The 25,504-nt window shown below is 37.3% G+C and overlaps 1 protein-coding gene across 1 annotated transcript in view; it reads left to right on the top strand.

Moving 5' to 3' along the window:
• LOC150103097 (putative ATP-dependent RNA helicase TDRD12) overlaps positions 1–25,504 on the top strand; it is a 623,943-nt gene that overhangs the window by 566,964 nt on the left and 31,475 nt on the right. The window contains exons 26-27 of the mRNA XM_090397898.1: positions 16,463–16,576; positions 20,216–20,372. Of these exons, the coding sequence (XP_090254024.1) occupies positions 16,463–16,576; positions 20,216–20,372 (271 nt within the window). The remainder of the gene's footprint in view (positions 1–16,462; positions 16,577–20,215; positions 20,373–25,504) is intronic.

Below are 25,504 nucleotides of genomic sequence, written 5' to 3'. Positions count from 1 at the left end.
TTGCTAAGGCTTTTGACAGGATACCTCATGGAATACTGTTGCAAAAATTAGAGCAGATGGGGATGGATACTAAACTGGTGATATCGATAAGAGAATGGCTTATGGAGAGATACTAGAAAGTAGTATGGAGGAGCAGAGTCCAGGATAAGGCAGGTGTCTCAGGGCTCTGTGCTTTTGCTGTTATTGTTTAATTTGTACATAAATGATATAGGAAATGGCTTGAAGAGAAATATTCAGTTGTTTGTGATGATGCAAAGTTGGGTAGCAATAAAAAATTAAGCTGATATTGAGAGTTTGCATGATTTAAATAAGCTGGCAAAAGGTAATGGATGTCAGTTCAGCGTGGAAAAGTATAAAGTTATGCATTTTGAGATTAAAAGATTACCAGCTGTGCATCACATTGATGGAACAGTCATCCAAGAGATTGATGAGGCTAGGGACCTGGGGGTGTTGGTGGATAGGGAAATGAAGTTCAGAGGGCACATTGCTAAGGTGTCCAAGATTGCACATAGGATTACTTGGTTATTGAAGAACACACTAACATCCAGAAATAAAGAGGTTATTATTCCCCTTTATAAGGCATTGATACTTCCACATTTGGATTACTGTGCTCAAGTCTGGTCACTTGGATTCTTTGGAGATGAGGAGGTTGTGGAGACGGTTTAGAGGAGCGTGACTAAGTTGGTGAGTGATGTAAAAAATTCTCCCTACAGTGATAAATTGAGAGCTTGTGGGTTGCAGAGGTTGGTTGATAGACAGAGAAGAGGGGGGATATGATAGAAACATTTACATGACTAAAAGATTTTTATAAAATTGATGCAGGGGAAATATTTCAGCTGTGTGATAGTGATGGAAGATCAAGAGGTCATCCCTGGAAATTAAGGAAAAGTGTGGTTAACAAGAGTGCGAGAACTAGATTTTTTACTTAGGGTGGTGAATGAGTGGAATGCATTGCCTGACTCAACTGAGTTCTTCGTCTGTAAATGAATTCAAGAAGAGGTATGGTAGATATTGTTTGATAGTTTGGGTCTCCTGTGATAGTCTACTGACTCCATGGAGATACCCGTAATAATAATAACACATTGCTAGTTCCTGTCTTGTTGGTACTCTATAAATTCTTCTTCTATAGTAATAGCTGGTATGTAATCTTCATTTGTAAAATGTAAGATTCCTATTCAGTAATTCATGGAAATGTTCTCTCCATCTGTTTTTAACATGTTTTCCTGAACATCTGATGTAACTAGTTGAGATTTGTATCTTCCTTTAATTTGCTTAATGATGTATGCTTTTCTGAGATTATCCTTGTCTTTTGTACCATGTTCTGTTGTGCATATTATTTCATCAATGGTTAGTTTTTAATCTCTTTGGCAGATTTTTATCTCTGTATCTCATCTCAATTCTTTATATTTCTTTTTTTTTAATGCTAGTTAAATTTATTAAATTTAAAATTAAATTTATTAAAGATCATTCTAAATAGGATTGAGGCAGAGATGCCAGAGGAACAAGCAGATTTTTAGAAAGATAAGAATACGAGAGATTAGATCCTTTGTCTTAAACAGATCATTGAAAAGTATAAAGAATTTGATTCCCTGTGATAATGTGTTTCATAGACATATGGTTCTCCAAAGCTTTTGACTGTGTTCAGCATGTGAAACTGTGGGAAATAATGGATTTTCCTCAGCACATTATCAGATTATATCCTGAAAAAAAAAAGGGGGGGGGGACTTCCAGCATTATCAGATTGATAGCTAACTTGTACAGTGAGCAAGAAGCCATGGTAAGAACAGGTGTTGGATTAACTGATTGGCTTCAGGAAAGGGAGTTAGGCAAGGATACCTACTTTCTGCTCATATGTTTTGTATCTATGCTAAGGACATCATTCATATCGCATTGGTTGAACTAAAGACAGGAATTAGGATAGGTGGTAAATTGATCAGTAATCTGAGGTACACTGATGATACAGTACTCCTTTGTAATGACACTAGGACAAAATATTGACAAGTTAATGAGATCAGTGAGAACAGAGGACTTCAACTCAATCCTAGCAATATAAATCCTTTCTTTCAAAGTTACACGGTGGTCAGCATTCATTTTGAAGAATTTATGGAGACAAAAACTTCTAGCAAGGCAAAGATCAAAGGTTCTCAAAGGAAATACAGACTGGGAATCTCCTGAGTATCAAAAATTGTTCTTCAATGGAGGTAGAATTGAGGAAGTCAGCAAGTTTGAGTACCTGGGATCCATTATTAATGTGAAGAATTGCTGTTCATTAATTTTGTTATTTGTCTTTCCTATTAAACTATTGTTTATAGATAAATTAACCTTGCATTATGAACAATAAATGAACAAAAGCACAAACTGAGTTGCGATAAGCTGTGTTGGGATGTACATTTTAAATCCACATTAAAGCAAAGCATATTTCTGCATAATTACATGCAATGAGTAGTGAGAATTAAAGAATGCATTACTTTGTTTTGTCATCATAACATTAATTTTTTTAAAGCATCATCTATAACAGGGGTGTGTTTTTTCATAAGTTTTTTCAAGTTTTTCCAATATGTTATAGTGCACAATCTCGTAATAATTTTACTTGACTAAAGCACAATAAAAGAAAATAAAATTAAAGATATTCTTTTTATTAATTCTTAATCCCTTACGAGTAATACATAAAAATTACAGATAAAACAAAATGTTATTTTTACCTACATAATATATTAAATAGAAGTTAATCTGTATAATTTTTTAGCAGAAAACATCAAATGAAAACTAGAAAAAGAAAAATAGTGGAAGTTTTATTTATTTAGCATCAATTAGACTTTTGCTGCTGCATCACTGATAATTAATATCAGGTTTATATTTTGTAACCTTTAGAGATATGCATGCACTACTAGTTTCATTTGTAAGGCTACTCCTATTACAAGACTTAACAAAGTTCATCACTGAGAACAATCATTCACAAGAATATGCGCAGATGCAAAAATGGATAGTAATGCTGTTGCAAGAGTTTTAAAACATACAATAGTTTCAGTTTCTGAAAGTCCTTAGTACCTCGTTTTCCGCATGTCTCTCTCTCTCTCTTACTCCTGTCTCTAATTCCTCCTTTTCAATATTTTCCAAGTCAACCTTGAATTGAACAAATTTCTGCCTCCAAATTGAGCTACTTTGAAAATCAATCATCTGCATTTAAAAATCATCCACAAAAACATCTGCAAGTTTAATTCATCCAGTTTTATAATGTATGGAAACTTAATGAATATTGCATCTCTTTTAATTCTCTGAACTTAACCAATCTAAGAGAGAACTGCTCGATAGTTGACACAATGACATTTAAATAATAGTTGATATTGAAGACATTGGTGATCTGTTTCGTCATCCTTCTGGAGATCATTTATGTATTTCTTTAGGTTTGAAAAATATTTAAATCCCTCACTGTCTACATCCTGCTTAAAAACTCCTATTTCATTTCAAATGCCTCTGTGTCATCAGACATAACATCAAGTCTTATCAGAGCCCTGTAGTTGAAGGTTCAAGTCATTTAAATGTTTGCAAAAAATCTGTAAAAAACATCAGTTTACAAACCCACGCGATGTCATACATTTCTTTATACGACATTTGTTGGTTAGTTAAAAAGGAAATTTATCTCATCCAGGCATTCAACAAGTCATTTCAGAACAAGACTTCGACTAAGCCAACAAACATTATTGTACATTATTAGTTCTTTGTACCCTGAATCCTCATTTAAAGGAACTTCTTGAAGTTCCTTTAGACCAGCTTTTGCACATAAAGTCTCCTCATGTATGATGCAATGAAAACCTATCAGTGGATGACCAACATGTTTTGCAGATTTACAAATCCTGCTTCCTTACCAATCATGCTGGGTGCACTATCTTTTGTGACGGATACCACTTTTGCAGTATCAGTTTGCTGAATAGATAATTTGTTCATAACTGTTTTACATATTTCAACCCCAGTGATACGCTTGGGTAGTGTTACAACGTTAATCATCTTTTCACATACTTTGTCAACCCTTCAGAATCAAGCAAAGATTATTAGCCTAGCTGATGAATATAATGTCTGTGCTCTCATCAACACAAATAGAAAATAACTTACATGAAGCCAAATCTTTTGTTAATTATTCTGCTGTCTTCCTTTCCAACTTAAATATCCTATCCTTAACTGTTTTTCTACTCATCTTGAATGCACTGAATAATTTTTACGTGTTCTGGAAGATTGTCAAAAAAGGAAAAGAGCACATTCTAGCCATGCTTCTTTAATATACTCCCCATCACTGAGTTATTTTTCATGTTGGGCAATAACGTTTGAAACCTCAAAACTAGGGCTATGAAATAATTTCATCAAAGTATCGGGTGTTTTTTTTTTTTTAACTGATTCGGAACATAAAATGCATAATGCTTTATTATCTTTCACATCTGTCTCTTTGCTGGTGGTTGTGAAATTCTGTACAATCTGTAAAGGGCAGGAAGCAAATAAAAATATATGATAACAGTGTGTGTATGTATATGTGTGTGTGTGTGTGTGTGTGTGTGTGTATATATATATATATATATATACACACCATAAATATGAATAGAAAAAAGGAGGAAGAAAGAAAGGAAGTCAAGAAGAGAATAAAGCGAAAAGCCAAAGGAAAAAAATAAATTACATCTGAATGACCAAAGTTGTACAACCACAATGTACATACAAAAAATAATTGCTTTCTTCATACAGCTTCCAACTCTAATGAAAATCTGATTATGGGGTGTAAAAATATGGACAGAGACGTATGGACACTGACAAAAATTATAATTTGGACTCAGAAAATCTCATCATAATCACTCTGCATATACCTACCAAAATGTAGGTAGTGTAGATAGGTCTGCATATACCCACCCACACACACACACACATGCAAATAAAAGAGAAGGGTACATATGCCATCTAATCATGTGCAGATAACACTTCATAATCCTGAATATTGATAACACATTTTACATAACAATAACTTATATTTATGGATGTAAAAAAAAATTTGCATTGATTTTTAATTAATTGACCATAAATACTTCCAGTCCATATTTTAATCATTTATGATTTAATTAAATCCAAATTGACATAAATACATATTTCAGAAAATTGATAAATTCTTTACGAAACACACAAAAATATAAAATGATGGTAAAGGAGTCACACCATGTTTGGCTGCCTGGCGAATGATGCAACAACTGATAAACAGGACAAAACTTGTATGTTAGTATATCATGGAAATAGGTGGCTTGGAAATACGATGTTTGTTTCATTTTGTTATTACTTATTATTACTAAAACAGTTTGATAGTGTTTGTTTCTTTATTGTATTTTTTATTTGGTATCTCTCTACTTAATAAAATTGTATTATATTAAGTTAAAATATACAACTCACAGAAGATGTTAGATATGTATTTATTTATTTAATTATTTTTCTTGGGTTGCATGCTGGAAAAAAATCATTGCCGTGATAAAAAATGTTATCACGCGTACCAAGAGTTCCCCACCCCTGGTCTATAACAATATTTATATAATGTAGACCAATACTTAAGTTCTATCTCTGCAGCTCTTCTTATACTTAATCTTCTTCTTCTTTCACTCTGCCTTATCCCATGTTAAACGGGGTCGGCACACCAATCTTTAACCTTCCTTTTTCCCTAAGATCCTCTGTCATCTTATCCCTCCACCTGAGCTTGGGCCTGCCTCTTTTCCTCCTTCCCTCCAACTCCATATACTCCACTCGTTTACCAACATACTCCTCACCCTTCCTCTCAACATGTCCAAACCACCTCAGCCTACTTTCTTGTATCTTCTTGCCAATTGGTCCCACCTTAACCATCCCTCTGATGTAGTCATTCCTTATCCTATCCTTCTTTGCCACACCACTCATCCATCTCAACATCCGCATCTCTGCTACCTCCATCTTCCTCTCCTGTGTGTTGGTTATAGGCCACGTCTCCGCACCATGGAGCATCGCCGGCCTCACCACCATCTTATAGAGCTTTCCTTTCCTCTTACAACTCACTCTTGTCGCACAGGACCCCACTCATCTTCCTCCAATTCATCCAACCGCATGTTGTTCGGTGCTGTATTTCCTCATCCAGGTCACCATTCCTCTCGACAACCAACCCAAGGTATTTGAATTTCTTCCCTGAAATTAGCCTTTCACCCTGGAGTCATATGATGATATCCTCGTCACTCCCCGTTGACTTATATTCAGTCTTCACCCGGTTAATTCTCATGCCGCTCTCCTCCAATGCCTTTCTCCACTCTTCCAGGGTATTTTCGAGCTTCTCTCGGGATGATTCGCATAGAACAATGTCATCGGCAAACAGCATACTCCATGGTGCCTCCTTCTTGACATCCTCCACTAGTACATCCATGACCAGGTCAAAGAGGTAGGGGCTCAGAGCTGACCCTTGGTGTAGTCCTACGACAATAGGGAACCCTTCAGTCATGCCGACACTAGACCTGACCTGAGTTTCTGTTCCCTCATACATCTCCTTCACCAACCTCACGTACTTCTCCGACACCCCCCTTCTTCCTCATACACCTCCATACCTCCTGCCTGGCCACTCTGTCGTATGCCTTTTCCAGGTCTATAAACACCATGTGCAGATCCACTTGCATCTCTCTATATTTCTCCATCAATCGCATTAGCGCAAATATTGCATCCGTTGTCCCTCTTCCTGGCATAAATCCAAACTGCTCCTCACCAATTTTCATTTCCTGCCGTAACCTTGCCTCAATTACTCTTTCCCATATTTTTAATGTGTGTGACATCAGCTTGATTCCTCTATAGTTGCCACAGTCTTGAACATCTCCTCTTCCTTTGTAGATTGGGATGAGAATTCTTTTCCTCCATTCCTCTGGTATCTTTTCCTGTTGGGCTATTTTACACATCAGATCCCATAACATATCCATGCCCTCACTGCCCAAACTTTTCCACACTTCCCCAGGTATCTGGTCTGCTCCCACAGCCTTTCCATTCTTCATTTTTCTCAGTACCCAAACCACTTCCTCTCTACTTATGTCTTGCACCGGTCTCTCATTTACCTCTCCATCCTCACACCTCTCTCTTGGATTCTCCTCATTTAGTAGTTTTCGGAAATATTCTTTCCATCTTCCTCTGATTTTGTCCTCGTCTTGTAATACTACTCCTGAGGCATCCTTTATCTGCTTGACTGATGTTATGTCTTTCGAGGCCTTATCTCTGGCTTTCGCTATTCTCAACAACTGAGCTTCGCCACTGTTTCTCTCCAGTTCTTCATAAACCTCATCAGTTGCCCTCGCTTTCGCCATTGCCACAGCTCTCTTTGCATTTTTCTTTGCTAATCTATATGCCTCCTTGTCGGCTCTAGTTCCAGTCATGTCCCATTTTTTCTTTGCTTCTTTCTTTTCCTTGATTTCCAACTGCACCTCCTCATTCCACCACCATGCCTCCTTATCCTCAGGTGGTCCCTTTCCTGATGTTATACCAAGCACCTCTTCTCCAATTTTTCTAATATTCCGACTATTAACGTCCCACCATTCTTCCACATCCTCTGGTAACTTCATTTCTTTCAATACCTCTTCTTTAAACTTATTTCTTGGTCCTTCCTCTTCCAATTTCCACCACTTTATTCTCCTCTGTACCCACCACTTCCGTCTATTCTTCTTTTCCCCTTTTATATCACAGTCTACCACAACCAACCTGTGCTGTGCTGCTACACTTTCTCCATTAATCACTTTACAGTTTTTCACCTCCTTCAGATGTTTCCTACGGCACATAATATAGTCAATCTGACTCATTCTATCCCCGCTCTTTTAGGTTATCAGATGCCCAACTCTCTTCTTGAACCACGTGTTAGCTATAGCCAGATCGAAGGCCACAGCATATTCTATGATTTTTTTACCATCATTTCTTTCACCACTACTCCAACCTCCATGTACCCTTTCTTCACCACTTCATCGCCTTCCTACATGCCCGTTCAGATCTGCTCCGACGATCACTCTCTCACCATCAGGGATTCCCATTACTACTTGGTCAAGTTCTCTCCAGAATGTCTCTTTCTCCTCATCATCACAACCTACTTGCGGGCGTAGCTACACACTATAGTAGCCACACTTCCTCCCATCTCAAGCTTAACGCTCATAATCCGATTATTCTTCCGGCACACTTCGTAGACTCCACTCTTTATCTCCTTATCGATGATAATTCCAACTCCGTTTCTTCCCTTCTCATTCACACCGCTATAAAACAGTTTATATCCCTCCGCCAGCTCCTTTGCTTTATTGCCTTTCCACCTTGTCTCCTGCACGCACAAGATCTTCAGCTTCCTTCTTCTCATCATGTCCACTATCTCCTTACTCTTCCCATTCATCGTACCCACATTCAGCGACCCGATTCTTACTTTACACACACTCTCTTTCTGTTGGACTCGCTTCTTTAGCTGAACCCGTCCTTGGTTCAGTAGCCCTAGCCCACTTCTCACAGTCCTCGGGTGATAGAACTGCGCGTCGCTTACGGGGGACGCCCTAGCCGTGATCCTTTCTCTGTTATCTAACATTTCATCCTGGGTTTTGGCATGGTTTTTTTACAGCTGGATGCCCTTCCTGATGCCAACCCTCTCCATTTATCCGGGCTTGGGACCGGCACTGAGAAGACTAATTTGCCCTCCCCAGTGGCTGGGTTAGCTCTTCTTATACTTAATATTGATGAGATAATGATCTGATTCACAACAAGCTTCCTCTACATGATCTTACATCAGCAATACTTGATATAAATATTTTATCAATAATAATGGGATCAATCTGATTAAATGCTGTACCATCTCAGGATATCCATTTTCTTTTATGGTTATTTGTGAGGAAAACATGTAGAGAATAACCATATTTTTACTTGAAATAAAATCGATCAATTTGCTGTCTGTTGTTAGAGTTGGATAAGCAGACTATATTTTGTATTTGTTAATCTATACATATCTATCTCCCTGTCTAACTTTGCCATGAGATAATGGCAAGGTTCAACAGGGAAATCACCAATAATCTTTTTATATATATATATATATCATTAGATGTTGCTGAATCATACATCTTCTCTATTTTAAAGAAAGTAAAAAATTGTTTTTTCTATAACATCCTTTTCTTCTGATTGTGTGCATGGACATTTATAGTCCATAAATTGAAAAATTTTGTTCTGATTCTTATCATACATAATCTTTCATTCATGGGATCTAAACACATTCTTTTAATATCATCTATCTATCTACTATAAATTTTACTCCAAATTTGTGTTTCCGTGATTATTTCCTACTTGAAAAAATTTGTTCAAAATTCAAAAATGTAGTCTTCATATTTAGCTTCCGAGCATCTGAGGAACAAGGAAATGGTGGTGATGATCAAGAGATGGATAATGAAGATAGTATCAAGCCTCCATAATTCACTGTTAAGGCATATTATGTGAAGTGGCGAAATGGTAAAAAAGAGAGAATATAATAGAAACAAATGCTAAAGCAATTTTATAGGATAAATGCAAACAAAATTTTTCAATACATGGTGCAAGGTTTTTGAGGCCTAATGGAATGCTACAGTTTATGTATGCTAATGCAAGAAGTATCAGAAATAAGAGGGATAAATTTTTGGCATTAGGGAGATTTGGCTGATTGCAGATGGCATAGTTAAAGACATAGAATGTGATGGGGTATAATATTTTCAGGAGGATAGAGAAAATAGGTGATGATAGAAAGAGATGATAGCAGATGAATTGTGGCCTATAGAATATCAGGAAAACAGACAGGTAGATAGCAGTTCATTTGAAGTGATTTGGTGTGAGATAGAGACCAATAGGACTAAATATATAGTTTGCTGCTGCTGCTGTTGTAGGCCTGAGTTGATAGATATGATTTATGATAGATATTGTATGGATAGTTAGGGTCTCCTATGGTGAGCTTAAGACTCCAAGAACCTACCTGTGCAATAATAATACTACATTTTTGTCTTGTTTGTGGTAAATGAGTTGAATCGGTTATTGGTGGAAGTGGTATTATCAATGAATGACTGAGTGTAATAGACCTTGTGGGTTAGGGTTAATTTCCCACTATTACTTCTAGGACTCTAAGAAGAACTCAGATAATAATGAAGAAAATTCACTTGTCAGCAGTTTTAAATCCTTAAACAACAATTGTTATACCTAGTCTAGCTATAAATATTGTTAAAACTTGAACAGTGCATAAATTTTTATCAGTAAATCATTTAGAGTTTTCATTACATACAAACCACATGTGCATATAGCAGCACTCAACATTCAAAATGTCCCCCTTTTGCTTTCATGCATGCCTGAAGTCTGTGAGGCCACGTATCAATGGCAGCATGCACAACATCCAACAGAAACGCTGCCACTGCTCACTCCAAATTCACCTTCAGGCTGGCAATGCTGGGGTGTCATTTCTTGTAGGCTACTCTCTCTAGCTTCAACCACAATTTGAAGTCCAGTGGATTCAAATTGGGGTGGTCAGGCACATTCACCTCCAGCCACTGTTTATGGTGCTTGTCTTGTGTGCAGATGCTGAGTCTTGTTGTAAGATCCACTGCCTACCTTGACACAAGGTGTTGTTCAGGGCCCATACCACAGGTTACAGCACGGTGTCTTGATACACTTCGGCAGAGATTTTGACCCCTTTCTTGCAGGAATGCAACGTGGATACTCCCTGATATGTCACCTACCACCCAACCATCACTGATGTAGAGTGATGACTTGTCTGAATCCTAGGTGTTTTGTGACCAACCAGGGCATATACTTGTTTGTATTGGTGGTTAAATGACTCTTCAATGGAAAATTTCTTTATCTGTAAGAGGATATCCATCTCTGTGCCTGTTGTTTGGGTACTGCTGGAGAAGTGCCTTTTATTTTATCACTCTTTGTGCATAAGTTGTGGTGTCAGGAAGTGTCCAGTAGAATGACATTAGACTTGGACCCCCTGGTCATCAATTGGTATACGTGACATCATTCTCTGCAAAACAGTCATCTCTTGCGACATCACTTTCTGCATTCTCACAGGATAATGGCAGAGTTATGCCTTAACAGTCCTCACAAGCTTTTGTGTCCTAACACAGTGTGGTTGACCTGTTCTTTGGTAGTCAGATACACCTTCTGTTTCATAATGGTTAATAGCCCAATACACAAACATCCTACTGATCCTGAGTGTTTTAAGCATGTTGAAAATAACAGGTGGCTGCTTCCAACCTTGTGAAGTGCTATTACAGCTACAAGTTTTTCATAATCTCCCCCATTGCATGTTAACTTGTACAGCTACACACACACACTCTCTCTCTCTCTCTCTCTACTGATAAGCACATGAATGTTGGCTGCACACAATACCACTAATGGAAGTGGACTTACTCAATTCTTTGAGCAGAGCAGGTATGTGTAGAATTTATAACAGTATTTATGGCAAGACTGTATAAACAGTGTCATCTCATATATCAGTTTATTCACTCCTCTATTGGAAGGGTTCTTTCAAAATGGGAGGTAGAAAGTACTATTGCTTGTTGCCATGGCAAAAACAAATATTCATTTCCATTATAGCCACTGTTATAGAAATTGATGGTATTATGTATGTACTGGAAACTAATTTGAGAGTGAATCCAACTGAAAAAATTTTGCTCGTAAGGCAAAAAATATGGTACACATTTCAATACATCCTGAGGCATCAATTTTTTTAATTCTGTAATTGACTCAGAATGCTATCAGAACACACACACACACACACACACACACACACAGTTGACCCTTGAACAACACAGACTTCAACTGAACAGGTCCACTTATATAAAGATTTTTTTCAATAAATATATTGGAAAAAAGTTTTGGAGGTTTGCAACAATTTGAAAAAACTCGCAGACGAACCATGTAGCCTAGAAATATCAAAAAAAAAAAAAAAAATTAAGAAAAAGTTAGGTATGCCATGAATGAACTAGTCTATTTTATCATTTACTATACATGAATAAAATATGCATGACTCTATTATAAAAAGTTAAAATTTATCAAAACGTATGCACACAAACACTTACAGACTGCATGTGGCACCTTTTGCAGTAGAGAGAGAAATGTAAACAAAAGTAAAGCTACATTATTAAATTATAACTGCATAAAATTGACTGTTATTAATTAATTAGTTAAATTTAATTAGCATAAAATAACAATTTTATAAGGATTCATTCATTAGTGTATAGGCTAGGTTACTGTGAAGCAGTTGTATCGATTACACTAGGACTATAAAGGACCTTCTTTGTAATCACATTGTAATCACTGCATAAATCGTTACATCTGTAAATAATGCGATTTTCTTTTTCACGATATCTTTTCATTTTTTATATCTAGTGTTAGTAATATATGTATAACATCTACAGTGTTTTGTATCACATAAGACAATATCGATAAATGCAGTACAGTACTGTAAATGTATTTTCCTTAGTAATACTATCCTTAGTATTTCCCATAATGTAAAACACATCTCCTAGCAGACATATATGATGTTATACATTATGGGGGGGGGGATCACTACCCAGACCAGTTTAGACCTTTTTTGAGGTCTAAACTGGTCTGGGTAGTGATCATTCATCACTGGGTAGGGATAATTCATCACTTCAACCTGAGTGTTTAGATTTACATCTGGGTCTGGCTCCCACTGATGAGACCTCAAAAAAAGGTCGAAACACACACACACACACTACTATAATGTATAACATCATACATGTCCACTAGGAGATGTGTTTTGCATTATGGAAAATACTAAGGATAGTGATCAGAACTTACTCCACCTTTACTACGAGTTGCCCCTGTCATGAAAGGTTTGCTTATGCTTGGATCTGCCGAAACTTTTATAGTTTCTATCTATATTTGGCTTTGAAATAATGTTGGATTTAATATCCACTTAATTTGAATAATTCTGCATCGCCCAAGTGAAGCCTTTTGGCTCTCTTTTTCAGTATTTTCTCTTCCTTGTGATTTTCTAAATAATATTTTCTTTTTTCTGGCTTACTTTATTGTAAGAATACAGTATATTATACATAATATAATATACAAAATATGTGTTAATCAACTGTTTATGTTATCAGTAAGGCTTCCAGTCAATAGTAGGTTATTGGTGGTTAAGTTTTTCGGGAGTCAGAAGTTACATGTGGATTTTTGACTGCATGGGGATCAGTGCCCCTAAACCCCACGTTGTTCGAGGGTCAGCTTATGTGCGTGTGTGTGTGTGTGTATGTATGTATGTAGGTGCTGATAACTTCATTTCAAATCAAAACACTTAGGATATTGCAAGTGCATTAACAAACAAGTAATGTGGACAATTCAGATTTGTAAAATAGAAAGACTTGACCACCTATTAAGGTACCATCTGGATTTAAAGGTAGTCTATAGTTGGGGCATGGCGAGTATATTTATTTAACACTTTGGCTATCATTTTAGCCATATCTTGAATATAGGAAATAGGAATACTTTTGCTGTGGTGAGGGTGGAAGTGTTACGCTATAGATGGTTTAAGATGACTCTTCTTCTTTTTCCTAGTGTTATCCCACTTGGTGCAGGGTCTGCTGTTTTGCATTAATTGGGTCTACTTCTCCCATGGTGACCCAGTCCATCTTGGGAGAGTATATACATATTTGTATGACTGAAAGACAAGGTGAAAAACAATTGCAAACATCCCTGCACTAGGCAGGATTCAAACCCAAACCTCTTGGCTGGAGAGCTGATACGCGAACCACTTAAAATGACTGTTTCCCAAAGGTTTGGTAAATTAATGTGGTCATATTAGTTGAAGTTAGTGGTATTTCATTGCTTATGCTGATCTCTCAGGCTCAAATATTCCCATGACTTTTTTTTTTTTTTTTTGGACACGTATTCTGCTTTCAACAGACTATCCATTTCACTTTATGCATTTGCAGTTCTGAGCATGCTTATCTTTTTAGTAATGATAGTAAGTTGTGTTAAATTTCAGTAGTACATTTGAGAAAAGATAATTTTTAATGTGAGCAACTGTATGCTATTGTATTGAGTGAGAAAGGAAAAATTTGTTCCAAGAAAAGAAAAAAAAACTGGTAATTCTGTTTGAATGTAAACACTATTTAGTGTTTGAATCACTTAAATTATTTTATTAAGTTATTCATACAAAATACATGCAATAGGGAAGTTGCTACATTCTATATGAGAAACTTCGACAACATACTTCCACAATTATGTAACATGTCTTACAAAATTACTGCAATATAATTTATGACTCCTATTTTAAACAAACTAATTTAGAACAGAATCACTATGGTTATTTTCTGTAATTATGCAGCATAAAGCCTTAGAATTCCTTACAGTTAATAATTAAACATTATGCCCAATCACTTCTTAGGAATTTGCTATGCTCTGATCCATACACTTAATAATTCCAACCATAAATTTGCATTAATTATTTTCAGGCTATAACTATCTTATCACATTAAACTTAGCAGTCCATTAAGGTAGTTCCCTTACATCACATACAAAAATAATATACAACAATTGACTCACATGAATTATTTTTGCCTTTAGTGCACTTCTTCTCTACTCGTCTCAGAGTCCTTAGTTTCCTTTTCCGTCTCAGGTTTTCAGTTCTTTCCTTAGAGGTTTATGGAGCACTGGCATTTCATTCAGAATGACTGGTGGGTCTGGAACACAATTTCCCGGCGTCTTGGAGCTTCGGGCAAAGGGGATTCAGCGTACGGAGCACATGCAGATTTCTCTGATCAGCAACGCATCAAGTCCGGCTCGGCTGCTCCCTCTGTAGTTATTCGCTTCTGGTAACCATCATTTTTGAACTGGACGATTTGCTGTGGATCGACCTCCACCTTGTTATATCCTTTCTACTTCTCTCTGTTCTAGCCCAAAACTGTTGAACTCAATGGTTGAAGATCCTAGCCTTGTATTCAGTCTTTTCCGGAACCTTGGGTTAAGGATTGAAATCCCCGTACCTTCCCGCGCAAACTCTGGATGTAGGTTTTGGAACCCCAGATATTTCCTTGTGACTCTCTTGATCTAAAATTTCCGCTGACTTCTCTTTTCTCTCCTTTTCGTATGTCTTTAATCCATTTTACCGGAGTGCAGAATTTATGTTTGATTCTTGCCGCCCCTTTCTCCACTGACCTTGAAGGTCGCCTAAGACTGAATTTGTAAACAAAAGGGCTCTCTTACACTTTAATCAGAGCACTAACATCAAATAAACCTTCCAAAGGCAAGGCATTGCCTTTGGCTTTACCATTTTTACATTCTTTGTTTATGAGAGCAAGCAAGCTAATTCCCTTTGGGCTTTATAGTTAGGCTTTTAGTGAGCGCCTCCGTAGCACAATTGGAAGAACGACGGTACATTGCACCCTTCGATTGGAATAGGCCTAAGCTCAATTCTCATCGCGACGGGAGGAATCTTTATCTGGACGATTTCAATCGAAGGTGAGTTAGCCGATCTCATATGGAGGTAGCAGGGTTTTTTTCTCCCGGAAACTCGGATTTTTCATCCCACATACAGACAAATCGGCCCTTCAGAACACACACAATTTACAGGCATAGAATATCAGTTGTGGTAGAGGTGGGCGGTAGATGGCGTTGATGGAGATGGTTCGTGGTAGAGGTTCGGTGTAGTGGTTGAGGCAGTTGTAGGTGTCCTCCCACGATGAGTCTTTGGACTCCATGGAGGTATCAGGAATAATAATGATTCTATTTACAATAACAAAGTTTATTTTTACAAGCTTTCTAGATGTGACCTCTGTAAAAGTCGATGCAATAAAAAATGTAAAAATTTATGCTGCATCGAATTTTACATGGTAGGTAGGATTCGAACCTAAACCTCTTGGCTGGAAAGCTGATACGTGAACCACTCATGCAACCTGGCCAGCATGGTCTTAAAATGACTATTTCCCAAAGTTTTGGTAAATTAATGTGGTCATATTAGTTGAAGTTAGTGGTACTTCATTGCTTATGCTGATCTCTCAGGCTTAAATATTCCCATGACTTTTTTTGGACATGTATTCTGCTGTCAACAGACTATCCATTTCACTTTATGCATTTGCAGTTCTGAGCATGATTATCTTTTTAGCGATGCTAGTAAGTTGTGTTAAATTTCAGTAGTACATTTGAGAAAAGATAATTTTTAATGTGAGCGACTGTATGCTATTGTATTGAGTGAGAAATGAAAAATTCGTTCCAAGAAAAGAAAAACTGGTAATTTTGTTTGAATGTAAACACTATGTAGTGTTTGAATCACTTAAATTATTTTATTAAGTTATTCATACAAAATATGTCTATTTGGATTTTCTAGATACATAATAAATGAAAATGAATAATTGTTAAAGATCTGAACATTGAGAGATTGTTTTGAAAGTCTTGTACACTGTATATCATATGTATGAAACTGACATCTGCATTTTCTTTAATGTAGCTGTTTTCCTGAAGTAAAGTGGTGGCAAACTGCAGAAGAAGTCAGATTCACTATCCAGTTAACTAATGTGAAAGATTATGAACTCAAATTAAGTAAAAACAAATTTTTTTTCAGGTAAAATTAATGTTTTGTGTGCAGTTGTAATATCTCAGAAAATAAGTTGATATTTATGTTGAAATACTAATGTAATCATAAGTAATGACAGTGTATTTTAATTGAAACTGTTTTTGCTTATCCTTTCAAGTGTGTAGTTTTAATCAGGGATCTAAGGAATACTTAAAGCCTCAGGTAAATAACACTGGAATGAGATACCTTTTGGTTATGTATGGACTGACCTACTTAAACAGACACTACATTACAAATATATCAATCGATATATCTAAAAAACTTTAATCTCTTAAAATCGTATTTTTTGTCGGGCTTTGTTCACCAAACAAATCTATACTCTTTAAAAAAAACAGTGAAAATTTTAAACTAAATCAACATTATAGAATGAATTTGCATCTAGAAATTTGATGTGCTATATGTTGACAACAAAGCTAAATTAATCAACAAGTTTAATTAGTTATCAAGAAGCAACCCCATGTATACATATATACAAGAAGAAAGTATTTTGATATGCATAATGAGCCTATTTAATCATAATTTCAGGACAGAAGAAAAAAAATTGTTCCAATTGTAGGCTTCAGTTTTTCTCTAGCAACACAAAGTATTCTCTTTGTATTTTATTTTTTTACACACGAGAGGTTAAGTCTCTCAGACAGAATCACAATGGTCACTATCCTCAACATTAAAAAAAAGTCTTTCTGTATAAGAAATAACATCCATAGAAGTGAAATAAGAGTGTGTTATTAAGAAGCAATCCCATGTACCCTATGGAACAATCAGTCTTGACATATTAGATTCTGGAACACCATCATATAGCAAATTTTGTGGTATAGTGAACCATTGACCTTTTTTTCACTTGTAGATTCATGTATATACATACGGGATGTAAATAAATGTATGTAACATTTATTAACAATCATTTATGCAAACAAAAAATTCACAATTTTTGCAAATGTGAAAAGGTTAAAAATGTTGAATAATAGATCATCTTTTTCTGTGTATAGGCTTATTGTTCTAGATGCCCTGTCACTAAATTTAATAACTTTTATCTTAGTAGCTAATGTAATAGGTGTATAAATCTTCTGTCTTTTCAATGGAAACAGCAGTATTTTTACTTTGATTTTTGTCTACTGTTATTAACAGCAATAAAATAAAATAATAATTAAACGGTTTATAATTCACAGAGAAACATAGAAATGCAGAGAAATGCAGTGAGCAGTAACATCATAAATAAACTGAATCCACAAAAAAAAAAAACCTCGCATCGATTGATTCATAGCAGTGTTGTGTCATAATGTGAGTGAATGTGCCATCGTATAAATGGGCATTGGTCATGATTGAAAATCGTTGTAAAGTGGAACCTTTATTCATTATAGCACTACAGTTATAATCAAAACATTAAATTCTTATTCATGGCTTCAACTATAAAAGATCTTTTGTCATAAAAGAAATATTTTCATCTGGTAGAAAAAGAACTTTAACCTTTTTCTGATAGAAAAAGAATCATATAAAGAAATTTATATGGAATAAGAGGGAAATTAGTCAAAACACTAAATTATTTGTATACAATCAAACCAATTTTAACTTATTGATCTGAGAGCTGGGTCAAAAGTAAAACACTTGACCAAAGACTAGAGACTGCAAGTGTGAGAGTCCTGAGAAAGATTGAGGCATGAATAGATGGCATAAATGGCAATATCATATTAAAAATGAGGATATGACGAGGACATTGTCAGCATCCAGGAATGTATTAGCACAGCTAATTTCAGGTGGAATGGTCACTTAAACAGATGGGAGAGGGAAGATTAGCAAGACAAGTGTTCTCTGCCAGGTTGGCGGGAAAAAGATCCAGAGGAAGACCAAGATATAGGTGGATTGATACGGTAAAAAGTGCCTTAGAAGATAGAAATATAAGATCTGATAATGTTAGAGTCTTGACAGGTGACAGACTGATTTGGAGGAAAATTGTAAATGGGAAGTTAGTAATCATATAAGTTTTTCATGTAGTACTATCATATCCTGTACACCCCTTGAGGGTACATGGCAGGAGTTTGATAATGATAAAAAGAACTCTTTTTTTTCTTCTAGCAACTAAGATCAATAAACTTAAACATCACTGAGGCCCATAACTCATAGCCACATATAGTACTATGTGATGTTTGCAAAACAGTTGATTAAACTGAAAAGTTGTTGACTTTTCATTTTATCAAAAATAAATTAAATAATAATTAAAAATAAAGAGCCAAGAGGCTTCAATTCGGCGATGTAAAAATTATTTAAATTAAGGGGATATTAAATCCCACATTCCGGTCTGGGTAGTGACCTTCTCATTATGTAGAACAGTAATACATCTCTTAGGAGCTGTTGTTTTACATTATGGGTAAATACCAAGAATAGTGATCAGATCTTGCTCCACCTTTGCAACGAGTTGCCCTGGCATTGCACTACCAGGTGTTGACTTGCACTTGGACTCATTGAACTTTATATAGTTTCTATATTCGGCATGAAACTCTTAGATCAGATTTATGTCTTTGAATTTCTTATCGGCTTTGAAATAATGTGGGATTTAATATCCCCTTAATTTAAATAATAAAATAATAATAATAAAAAAACATGGCTCTCTGTTAGTGCTAAACAGTGTTTGGTATTTATTAACTCAGCAGGTTCAGGATGTTAATGTGCTTAGCATTAATTTTCCATTATCTCAGTATTGATGAGAAGTTATCCTTAAACTTCATAAAACTGCCACTATAATATTTGCTAAGAGTGGACAGCATCTCTGCTCTGCAGCCAATAGGTCAGGGATTTCAATCCCACAATGGGCATGGATGTTCACCACCTGGGAGGTGAATATATTCACCTCCCAGGTAAATTTTATCACCTGTTGTGATACACCAAAATGCTTATTGGACGTGAAGTTTTGAAAAAAAAAAAAGTTCCATGTTTGGTTTCGAGAGAAGTTTCTGGATCCTTAACCCATTTAGTGTACTAATACCTAATGTACTGTAGGTTTACAGCATTTTGGTGGTAAAATTCATGTTTTTTAATTAAAAAACAAAACAAAAAACATTGTAGTGATTGCCAGTAGCTATTGTTCAACATGAATTCAGAATGAAATTAAAGTGCAAGAAAATTCCAAGCTAGTTGCAATTTTAAATTATCCAGAATTTTGTAGATTCAGAAAAATGAATGTTGGATGTTATTGATGAGCATTTTCATTTCAAATCAGTTTGTTGTACATTTCAAATGTGGTTGATCCTGGACGTTATGATCAAGTATAGCATTTTCGATATCAAGTAATGATCAAGTAATAGCAATTTTCTTAGATTTTCAATCTGAGTAACAGCTGAATGACAGTCAGCTGTTACTATAGCAAACATCATTATAGTGAACTTGTTCACTATAACAACACTATAAAATGTTCTTGCCAGAGTGTTGCACTGCTCAAAAGGAAATTTACTAGAGCAAACCTTCCATTTTAGTTAACTATTCCTTTGCCTTTTAGAAGTTTGCTGTAGTGAGAGAGAGGACTGTATTTTGGTAAATAAATACAATTAAAACTAAAAGAAACTTTTCAAAAATTCCATGTCTGTGTTTGTGTATATTCTTGTGTTCTCACACACATACTTTTGTTTCTTTCTGCAGCTCATGTGTATCATCTAAAAATTATGTATTGGATATCAATTTATTTGATGAAATAAATGCACAACGTAGCACCCACATATGTAAAGATAATGGCATACATGTAAAATTGGTAAAAGTACAAAAGAAGAAGTGGTTTCGTCTTTCATCTGCAAGTAAGGTATGAAAATATTTTTATTCAGTAAACTTGAAATAAATCTGCTGAGATTGTTCTGATTATTTCTTATTCAACCTAAATGATTTAATATAATTATTATTATTATGTGACACCTCCAGGGAGTGAAAGGACTCATCATGGGAGGACACACTATTTCGCTAAATACATCTCATCCTCTCCACTACTTAATTCTCCAACTACGACACTACTACCATCAATGCCATCTATTGCCCATCATCACCAACAACTGTATTTTTTGTCACTAAATTGCATGATGTTCTGAAGGCCGATTTGTCTGTACGTGGTATGAAAAACCTGAGTTTCTGAGAGAAAAAACCATGCTACCACCATCTGAGATTGGCTAACTCACCTTCAACTGAAAAAGCCCATATAAGGATTCCTCTCGTCATGATGAGAATCGAACCTTGGTCTTTTCCAGTCGAAGGGGGCAATGTTCCGCTTGTCTTCCAATTGCGCTGCATCGGCTTACAAATATAAACAGCTCTTATTTTTGTCAAAAAAAAAAAAAGCTTTCAGCATTTGCTGATACATTTTTTTTTTATCCTTACTATCCTTACCATGAAAGAGTACAGAGCCAGTCCTTGTCCCATGCAGCCACCATACTGCTATCTATTAAGACTCATTCTCTGACAAGTCAGAGGATGAGTCTCAATTGATCACAGTACTGTATAGTGGCTGCTCATCTAAGCACTGCACCCATTGCTGCCCACACGTCACACCTGAATGGTGCAGTGTAGAAAGCAGCAGCTGCATAATCTCAACGGCTGCCTTGATACTTCCATTCTAGCAGCCTCATCACCAGAGCGATCGCATCATAACAGTCCGAAAGCAACTCTGGCTAGCACTGCTTTTCAATGCGCGAGGCACAAACAGTATCGTTGCAGTGGCTAGATGGGATTCTGACTTACAGGGCATTCAGTCATAATCCCACGGATGGTGGCTTCGCACCTGTGGTTCTTTTCATACTGAGCAGGATTACTATCGCAATAACTAGTCATCAGCAATTTGAATTCTCATTGGGAATGACCACTGAGTGCCTCTAGCAATTTGATTTGCTAGAGGCACTCAGTGGTCATTCCCATCTCAAACCTAAAGGTGTTCAGTTGGAGATGTACATGAAGCATGACTTGGCCATGCATCTAGCCAACTATGACCTCTGTTATTATTATTTTTGGTCATAAGGGCAGCGATGGAATCTAGCACCCCGCTAACACCAGGTCAGGGCTGCTATGGATTCAGCCAGTCGAACTCGCACCTCACCTGTATTTTTAATTATATATTTGATCAAGCACATGACCATTATTTGCTCTCATCTTAAAATAACTTAATAACTACCTTAAATCTAACTTAATCTATCTTATTACTAGTTGCTAAATTCCCAATTATCCCAATCTGAGAGCTTCAAAATATATATTTTGATATATCTCACAGAGTAATTCATTAGGGATGAGTTCGTCCCATCAATTCCATCATCTCTAGCAATGAAACATCCATCGCTAGAATGTCAGACAAGAGGATTCCCAATAATTGCTGTGCTGGGGCAGAGTGTTAGAGTTGAATTGAAGTACACCACCTCCTCGAAAAACTAACGATGGTAGCTAGTCAAATTTCCTACAAAAGCTGGGAGTGTAGGTGCTCGTGTGGGGTGACAAGTTCCCATCTTTCTAAGAGTAGCACTTGGTATTCTTTCTATGGGTGACTCCTTATGGGCATTCTGGACCTGGTCTTCCACCAGGGTTTTCAAACACAGGCTTAAAGAACTGACTGAACTAGGTCTCTAAACAACACACTAGTTCAATGTCCATTTATTTAACTTCGTACTGAGACAAGTGTTTGGACCTGTCTGGGACAGACAGGTCCGAACACTTGTCTTCACATTTCTGTACATTTCCCGCACCAACCTGACATATTTCTCCGGAACCTTCTTCTCCCTAAGACACCTTCAGACTTCTTGCCTTGGCACTCTATCGTATGCTTTCTGCAGATCAATAAATGCCAGATGTAGCTCCCGTTGTTTTTCTCGATACTTTTCCATCATCTGCCGTAACCCAAAGATAGCATCTGTTGTTGATCTACCAGGCATGAAGCCAAATTGTTCCTTTGCAATCTCCACCTCCTTCCTCAATCTACCATCAAGAACCCTTTCTAGGATTTTCATTGTGTGGGACATCAACTTTATTCCTCTGTAATTTTTACAGTCTTGTGCACCCCTTTACCCTTGTAGATGGGGACAAGAGAACTCTCCCTCCATTCCTCAGGTATATTTTCCTGTTGGCAAACTTTCATGAACAGGTCCCACAGCAGGTCAATTCCCTCTTCCCCCAGTGCCTTCCATGCCTCCACTGGAATTCTGTTGGGGCACACCAATTTTCCATTCCTCATCCTCTTCATGGCCTCCGTCACTTCCACTCTACTGATGTTCTGCACCATCCCCTCAGAAGGCTGCCCATCTTCTCTGTGAGTCCTTGCATTTTCCTCATTCAAAAGTACCTCAAAGTATATTCTCCATCTGTTTCTTATGTCCACATCCCTCCATAATACTCTTCCTTCAGCGTCTTTGATCTGCCTCACATGTAAGATGACCTTTGCTGCTTTATTTCTACATTTCGCTGGTTGGTAAATTTTTCTCTGTCCTTCCTTTGTTTCTAATTGATCATACAGATCTTGATATGCCATGACCTTCGCCTGTGCCACAACTCTCTTGGCTTCTTGCTTTTTCTCTCTGTCCTCTTCCACTCTTGACTCATCCCACTTCTGCTTTGCCTTCCTCTTATCTGTCACTGCCACTTATACATTATTATTCCACCACCAACCCTCCTTCTGCTCTCTAATCTTTCCAGATGTCTCACCAAGCACCTCGATTGCACAGCTCAGGATTACTTTTGAATTATGTTTCCACCAATCTTGTACACTTTCCAGTCCATCTGAAATCCTCTCTAATACCCTCTCCCTAAAATGATTCCTCACACTCCCCTCTTTTAAGCGAAACCACTTAATTGTCTTCATCCCATGGCATCCAGAGGTAAGTGAGTGCCCACTACCTGAGCATCAATTACCCAAACATCACCATCTTTTCCCATTATAATATCTGGCTTTCTAACCAGTATTGGTTCTGTAATGAGGTTCAACCATGGTCTCCCAACCATTGTTCTTAAAACGATTATTCAGTATGGAGACCATGGCATCATGTCTGTGCACTCGAACACAATGAGTGTGAAAGCAACATTGAGATATGTGAGACAAACTCTGACTGTAGTGGCAGCCAGCTCTACAGCTAATGTCATCTCTGCCCCATCTGGCTGTACAGGCCCTAGTGGGTAGGGCATTTATAAGTCGTAGGATTAGCTACCTTAGTGATGGAACTCCAAGCCTGTCTTCCTTCACCCTCGCATGAAAGTACACAATTGGAGTGTCTGGCAGAAGCCAGAGCCACGATCTAATAGCCAAGGGGACAGTCCTGTCCATTCGGGACAGTACCGAGACATAGGTCTTACCAAGGACCAATTTATGATAGTAATGAGGTAAAAGATAATAGGACAGAATAAAAAGCCTTTGCTGGGACTTAAGAGGAGCTTTCCTCAAAGAAGTAAGCCCAGACTCCAAGGCAGAAGGGATAGAAGACCTCCCCTTCGGAGTGAACATAGCCCCAAAGTATCTCCACTCCTCCAGAATGGTCAAAGAATGTAGTGGCCTAGCGTGCAGGGAAAACTCAATACCCTCAACCTTTAGCTTCTTGTTACGCCTAGAAGGAGCAAGAGTTAATGAGCAGGACTTCTCTGCATTTAATAGTAAGACCTCAAACATGAAAAAAGTCAACTGCCCGGTTGAGGAGTTCCTGCAAACTAGGGCTCTAAACGACATATCTAGTTCAATGTCCACCTCATTGAGAGTCATATTTACTCCTTCTGTGTAACCTCCCCACACACACACACACACACCTTGATGGATATTCTTTCACTTAAACATTCAAAGCTCTGACCAGAAAGCACATTGGCAGCAACACCTCTCAAGCGACCATCAGATTGCTTTGTTTTAATTAGACAGTTGGATTCCCCTGATCCATGCTAGTTCTGGGTTGGCTGTTAGTTGCTGACTAAAATAGTTGTGCCAGGTGGGCCATCTGGCATGCCGCACAGCTGAGGCATTCCACTAGAATACCCCAATGCTGGTCTGGGTTCAACTGTTCTATCACTGGACAGTTTCGCACAGTCCAGGTGCAGTGCCATACTCGCTCCAAACCTCCAGCCTGACTGGCCCAGTCCTCGGAGCCAATCCTTGTCCTGAGGTTACGGATCCATCATGCCAACTTCCCTTACCTGCATTGCTGTATCGACTAGAGGCTGTTCACCTTGGAGACCTTCTGTGGATATGGGTACAGTCCAGCATGAAAATCGCACTCTCTCCCTCGGATGTTCAGGGGCTGACAGGAGTACTCCGGACACCGTAGGAGGCATGGTGCTTTACGGGGATAGCATCCCTATCTCTCGACAAACCACTTCCAGGGAGTCAAACCCTTACAAAGAAAAGACAACTCTCCCTGGGACTCCCATTGACTTCTCTGAGTTCGGTTGTGTTACCATGCTTGGCCCAAAGGGGCCGACTCTGTGTCCGGAAATATTAACCTGATTCCCTTTTGGTCTACCGGCAGGATGAGCTTTTTTTTCTTGCAATGTCCCACTTCAGAATGGATTTCTCCAATATCTTAGGACCAAGTGACCCATGTTCAACTGCTCTTCACATGGAATCATTCTCCGCCTCAGTCCGCAAAGTTCTCACTTGGGTATCACTTCACTAACATTATGAAGCATTTGAACATTTGTATCTTGAATTCAGCACACATTCCCCATTTCTAACCCAAAGTAAAATAATCTACTGTAGTTATCTTGATTTTTGGATTTTTTTCAAACAACCTAGATTCTCCAGCAACAGTTTAGCATTCTGGGTTGTATACAGGATAATATTTTTCTTTTCTCCATAAAATCATACTGATTATTATGTAATATAAGCAGTACTTCTATCAAAATAATTAACTACCTTGTTAAAGTGGCTGAGGGATAATGTTACAATTCTAGGCTGATTAATTTACCTTGATACAATTTTTAATTAAGTTTAAT

The sequence above is a fragment of the Typopeltis vanoorti genome, chromosome 9 (assembly GCF_054136105.1).
Source record: "Typopeltis vanoorti isolate ZY-2024b chromosome 9, IOZ_Tvanoo_1.0, whole genome shotgun sequence".
Lineage (NCBI taxonomy): Eukaryota > Metazoa > Arthropoda > Arachnida > Uropygi > Thelyphonidae > Typopeltis > Typopeltis vanoorti.
Note: the sequence above shows the minus strand (reverse complement) of the source record. Positions and strands in the feature narration are given on the sequence as shown.